This window comes from Tachypleus tridentatus, chromosome 13, assembly GCF_004210375.1.
Source record: "Tachypleus tridentatus isolate NWPU-2018 chromosome 13, ASM421037v1, whole genome shotgun sequence".
Taxonomy (NCBI): Eukaryota; Metazoa; Arthropoda; class Merostomata; order Xiphosura; family Limulidae; genus Tachypleus; species Tachypleus tridentatus.
Window position 1 is genome coordinate 24,666,684 of NC_134837.1, and position 6,804 is coordinate 24,673,487.

The 6,804-nt window shown below is 33.4% G+C and overlaps 1 protein-coding gene across 1 annotated transcript; it reads left to right on the forward strand.

The window, feature by feature from the left end:
* The first annotated feature begins 1,255 nt into the window (after positions 1-1,255).
* Positions 1,256-6,190, forward strand: LOC143240337 (RNA-binding protein MEX3B-like). Its single transcript, XM_076482601.1, has 2 exons — positions 1,256-1,662; positions 3,347-6,190. Exons 1-2 carry the CDS (start codon positions 1,440-1,442, stop codon positions 4,573-4,575), a joined length of 1,452 nt encoding a protein of 483 aa, XP_076338716.1. The 5' UTR covers positions 1,256-1,439; the 3' UTR covers positions 4,576-6,190.
* Positions 6,191-6,804: the final 614 nt, after the last annotated feature.

Genomic DNA, 6,804 nt, shown 5'->3' on the forward strand with positions numbered 1-6,804 from the left:
ATTGATTAACTACTTTCGTTTTAATGCTCAAATAGTCCTCGAGTAGTTTTTCGCGAAATCCAACAAACAGTCAAAATAGTAGGCTTATAATGTAAACTGGAAATGATCAGTTGTTTTTCATCATTAATAAATAATTCTACTAACATCTATGCTTAAGGAGCATCAAAATATAAACACAGCGTGAACGTTATATTTAAGTTCTACTAAAACTGTAACAAATTTAGCTTTTATAATATATTCATCTTGTTTGAATAAAGATTGGTTAGTATGAGCGAAAAAACAGTGCCTTCACTGTAAAAATGGCAGTCAGAAAAGAAACGTCAGTGTGTGCTGTTCACCACCTGTCTTTTCTTCAGTTTATCACTTTAAAATTAGGGGCAGTTGTTCGCAGATAGCTTTGCAGAAAAACTATAAAACTAACACCAGTGAGAAAACTGTTACAATATATATTCCTTTTTCTAACATACGACATTGCTTCGCTCGTTAACGGGAAAAATACACAGTGAAGAAAAACTGCCATAGCTGCTATTTAATGCCTCGAGCAATGAATTTCTTCTTTCTTGTCCCGAGATGGAACAGCGTCAAGTCTTCGGATTTAAAACGCTAGAATCAGGGGTTCGATTTCCTTCGGTGGGCACAGCAGATATCCTACTATGGCTTTGCTGTGAGAAAACAGGCACAATCTCCTTTATTAGCTTCAAAAACGTATTTATTGCAAAAATTAGTGTTGGTAACAAAAAGCACGTCTACACATTTTAATTGTTAAACATGACACGAATAACATCTACTCTTAGCTTCAGCTTATCGAAATATTTAATCTAAGAATACAATAAAATGCATGTTGTAAGAGAGTTTTAAAATATGATACACAAACATCAAACACTGTTTTCTGTCCTTAATTTCGCTATACGTCCCATAGTTTAGCAAACAAAGATCACGATGGGTGGAATTAATTTGATTTTATTAATGTCCTTTAGTAATATGATATTCCGCCGAAACGTGCTACCTTCTCGCAACAAAGCTCTTTGTCTGCAACGCTTCTAAACACTTCACACTAATCCATACTGTCATAGCTGAATGTTACAGCCCATTTCCGTTCAGCGAACAATATCAATGGGTTCTGTACTTGTCATTTATCAGCGCGGGAAAGTTGGCGTATTATGAGTGCCCTGCCTACTACCTTTAAACTAACCACTCACATACGACATCCATAGTCTTTTTCCTTACCCGGCGTTCTTTGTGCTCTTGCGCGCGCCACATTGTGACGTCACACTTGACTAGGAGTCGAAGCAGGAGAGTAATGTGGACAGAGCGATTTGTGCTCTGTGTGGTGCGTTGTTGTGAGTGCAAGAAGAGGTAGTAGTTAACAGAAGTAATAAATTATTATAAATCAGATTTATTTTTATACTTATTTGTCGATCACATAATTGTCCACTGTGATGCCTGCTAGTCTATTCCCAGACATGGAACGCGGCGGCGGGGGTCTAGAAGATCAAAGAGCACTGCAACTAGCTTTGGAGTTGTCCATGCTTGGACTAAATGAAAACGAATCTTTAAACCCTATACTAGAGTCAGATGGAAGAAAGAAGAAAAGTCAAAATACAACTGAGTGTGTTCCAGTGCCGACATCGGAGCATGTAGCTGAAATAGTTGGACGCCAGGGTAAGATACAAAATATGTTATTTTAGAGCTGTAAGTTAGAGCAGTACGTTCAAGTTCTTTGTTTGAATTCGTTTCCCTGCGCACATGGATCATTTTCTTTGTTCGCAGGGTACAGCATAGCCGTAAGCTATGTCACGAACGAGCTTGTGCCTGGTGAAAGCGTATGTCTAGACTGCAGACTGTTAATTTTAAGTTGTACCGCTGCAGATATATTTTTAGGTCGCGTTATTTTTTTGAACAGTATCATTGTTGTTTGGGATGGTTTGCCGTCCAGTTTGTTCCTTTACTAAACTTGTAATTCAGAAATGTAATTCGCATTTACGTTAAACGATAATTTATTATTATCTTAAACAAATTTGCATTAATTGTTTTCAGTTACTGTATGCTGGAAGAATTCAACCTTCGAAATGTAAAAACATAAAGTGTATTTTATATGATTGTTTTTGAATTTCGCACAAAGCTACACGAGGGCTATCTGCGCTAGCTGTCCCTAATTTAGCAGTGTGAGACTAGAGGGAAGGCAGCTTGTCATCACCGCCCACCGCCAACTCTTGGTCTACTCTTTTACCAACGAATCGTAGGATTTATTGTAACATTATAACGCCCCCACGGCTGAAAGGGCGAGCATATTTGGTGCGACGGGGATTCGAACCCTCCCTCGAATTACGAGTCGATCATTTTATATGAACATAATTAAAAGTTTTTGTGAATTCATTAAAACTATAGGAATGTTAATCCCTCAGTGGGTGTCTGGCAGTGGTAATATTATTAGTATTATAATTCGTGTATTGTTACTATCATGACTGGTATTTTAATTAAAACGTGATTTAGATAGAGGAGATCCTGAAACTTGAGGTTTCAAACAGTTAATACTTAATTTTTACCATATTTAGATATATGTATCACTTAATGACAATAACGTGCTTCTTCAGATAAATATAGTTACGTGTTAAGGTTTCCTGTCATCTTTATAAAAGCATTTAAGTAGTTTCCTAGACTAATTACACACCATTCTAGCATAGGCTAGAACTTGAAGTATAAGTTTGATTTTTAGTCGCATAACGAGATACAGTATTAGAAGTAAAAACGAAGATATCCACTTTTTTTTTCCAATGGAATAGTTATACAATCCAAGGTTATTTTTTATATTTAAGAGCAATAGAAATATGTGTGAATATTTTTTTAAAGATTTTCGTAATATTTTTATAAAGGAAACATCTGTGGTCATCTTAATTGAAAAAAAATGATCACATTTAATTTTGTCAATTGTATTTTTACAAAATGTTTTAGACGTTTTAGTAGAAAAAATACATAAAGAAATTTCTTTTATTAGTGCAATTAGAAACATTCATTGTATTACGATACAGCAGATAAAACTATTAAACTAACCTATATTACTTAACAAACCCTTAAGTTAAATATGATTATACAAGAACTGAGCAAGCATTTGTGGAAAAGCCGTCAAAACTGCCAACATCTGCATTTTGATTCAGTTTTTTATATTAGACTTTTGTTTGAATTTTCTGTCTTGTAAGATCTCTTTGTGTCGCCTAGTCTCTTTTATGTTGTTTTTGCTTTAATGATTTCGAGTACATCATCCCTAACCTTTATAACAAGTTATTAATTGTCCTTGATGTATTATAAATATGTTGTAATTCAAGTGATGTACTTGTTTCTTTTCTAGGATGTAAAATCAAAGCACTACGGGCCAAAACTAACACCTATATTAAAACCCCTGTTAGGGGAGAGGAACCAGTGTTTGTAGTAACTGGACGTAAAGAGGATGTATGTTTGGCCAAAAAAGAAATATTATCTGCTGCAGAGCATTTCAGTCAGATTAGAGCCCAGCGGAAAAGCATGAATGGCTCTCTAGCTCCTGGACCTAATTCTAACATTCCTGGACAAACCACAATTCAAGTTAGGGTTCCATATCGTGTAGTTGGCTTGGTGGTGGGGCCTAAGGGTGCTACGATTAAACGAATTCAGCAGCAGACCAATACTTACATTGTAACACCAAGCCGTGATAAGGAACCTGTGTTCGAAGTTACAGGACTCCCTGAAAATGTGGAAAGTGCAAAAAAAGAAATAGAGGCACACATAGCAATGCGCACTGGCAACATCATGGATTCATGTGGAAGTAATGATTTCCACACAAATGAAGTTGACCAAGCTTTCACTGGCAACTTGAACTTGACAAATAATTTAGTTAGTTCACTTTACAAGTCAGAAATAAATGATTTTGGACTTTTTTCTCATGAGAGCAATACTTTGGACATATCTTCTCAGGGCTCCATTTTCAATTTCTCAACGATGAATGGAACTGGAAAATTAAATGATTTCTCCTCATACACTAATGGTTTCACTAAAAGCTTTGGATTTTATGATCCTGATGAAGGTCTGGGAGAGTCACCCACTTTAGATTCACAACTTGTTCCACCTCCTTTGAATACAGTGTGGTCAGAGTTTGGGAACTCCCACACTTCTACATCCTTCAGGAACACATCTATTGCCAGTCTGTCAGGCTGTAGTAACAGCATGACCAGTGTCAGTAGTGGCTTGACCTCTTTTGCAGATTCTTTGCTTCTTGACCACCCACCTGCTCGCCGTATCAGGAGTGACCCTTCAAGTGTGGTGCCTTCTCTTTTAGCACTGCCAAATGGAAATAGCAATAATGCTATTCCTAATGTCACCAGCAGTTTGGCTAGCAGTCCCACTGACTCATTTGGTTCTGGAGGGCGAAGAGGAAAACGAGAATGTATAATTTGCTTTGAAAGTGATATAGTTGCAGCTCTTGTACCTTGTGGTCATAATCTATTCTGTCTTGAGTGTGCTAATCGTATATGTGAGAAGCCTGAAGCTGAATGCCCAATATGCCACCAATCTGCAAATCAAGCAATTCGCATTTATTGTTGAAGATTCACAGGTTGTATGAGACATTTAAGGCAGAAGCTCTAACTGATATGAATGTTTTACATGCAATAAATGTGTTCTGAGAAGTTCTTTTGAAACATGGTTATATTAATGACTATATGCATATATATATATATAATTTTCTAAAACAAAACGTTTGCAATTAACCTTTGTGTTTATTATTGGAATTATATAATTTAATTATTGTGTATAAAAAAAGTTACTTTTATCATAAGCCCACACATTCTCATAAAATAAGTTATAAATACATATAAAATATTTTATTCAATTAAAAACTTATTAATCCATGATCAACATGTTTCATGAGGAATAATTATTCTATAACAAATATTTACAAAGTGCTGTAGTGTTAGATTCTACTTGTAAGTTTAATGTTTGGTGACCATTAAGAGTTTTATCTATAAAATAAGCATTCTAGAATTAAAAGTTTACTCCAAGTTTTATAGTTAGTTATATTAAACTATGGAAGATACTCAAATTTGTGATGGCTGTGCATGTAGATGTGTATTAGTATAGAAGAGAAAGTTTAGTATTAGTATATCTATTTTAATATTGTTTAAAAATTTTCTATTTAAAAATATTTTTGATGTTTTGTATAGGTGCATAAAAACTAGTAATTAATGTTTTAATATAGGCATTTAAACTTAAATAAATTTTGCTACTATTGCTTGGTTAAAAAAGTGAATATATAAAGCCAAATTATATTTTAAATGAAACCTAGTTTGCTATTAATTTTTTATTTTTAATCTTGACACTTCTATCATTGTTTTCTTGTTCATCCTTGTATCACTCCACTCATTTTGTAAAATGCAACAAGTAACGACCCTTTAAATGCAGTACATCTCATTACTTTTATAATTTAAAATTACCTATTATATGTATTCTTTTGCATATGTTATTTGTACATTACAGTGTATCTTTATTTATAATATAAATAGTCAAGCTTAAAGACATTTTTAAATGGTGTTACTTTTTCAGTTCATGTAATCATAAATTGATGTCATGTATAATGTCTTACAGAAGGTCTGTAGTATCAAACTATTTTTATATAAATCAAACTTTTGTTTGACATAAGCACAGGATATTGTATCAGAATGCTCACAATTTAATGTTCATCAGTATTGAAGTATGTTGTGTGTGTGCGTATATAAAACACAATATAGTGAAGTTGCCTTATGAAGTATTTAGTGCTTTTTGTTTTCTAATCTGGCCAATTATTTAATATGCTTTTTAGTGTATGTATATAATTTTTTTTGACATTTGCTCTATAAGCATAAATATACTGTTTTATACCTAAAACTTTGATACATGGCATGTTATGAATATTGAAAACCCATGTACATGTTCACAATGTGGTAGTGTTATGCTAACAGAGAAGCTCAAATTTTATTTGGTCACACATGTTTAAATTATGTTTTACAACATACTACACGTTGTACAGTGGTTGTGCATGTCATTGATTTGTGATTAATGTTTTCTCGTATAAACACATTTACAGTTCCATGCTAAAGTAATTCCCATATATTTTAATATTCAGGTTTTACGTATTCCAAAACAAGATGTATTTTAGAATTTAATAAATACCTCCTGATGTGAATTTGCCTAAGTATTTTTTCTTCGTTAATTTACTAAAATTCGCGAGGGCAAATGTGACATTATGTACAAGAAAGTTATTAAAATTACCACCTGTGTTTATTCCTCGCTGTACTATATTTACGTATAGAAAACCTAAATTTTCAGAAAATGTCTTCCATTATTTATTATGTTCTTTTTTTGCTTCCACTCAAAAGTTCAAAGAATTGCCTCACAAATTATAACTGCGTAACTGTAACTGTCAGTCTAATGGAGAAAAAATCTGCCTCGTACATATGTAAAATCTGTTCTGATTTAACTGGTTGATCCAAACAGACATAATAAACTGGAGAAATTTAGATAAACGTTCGGCTGTAAATAAGCGTGTTGGCTATCATAACGAACTCCATATTAAACCGCTATGTAGAAAGAAATATACACATTTCAACATTTTAAAAACACAACTTCAAAAATAAGTACAGTGGAATAAAAAACTTGTATGGTAAAGTCATTGGATGGAAAACTAGCCATTAAGTATATATATTCACAATAACAATATCAAAAACTAACGTAGCAATGACAACCGATTTTGGAACGCAATTGTTTTATTGTTAACGGAACAATTAATTTAAAAACAGT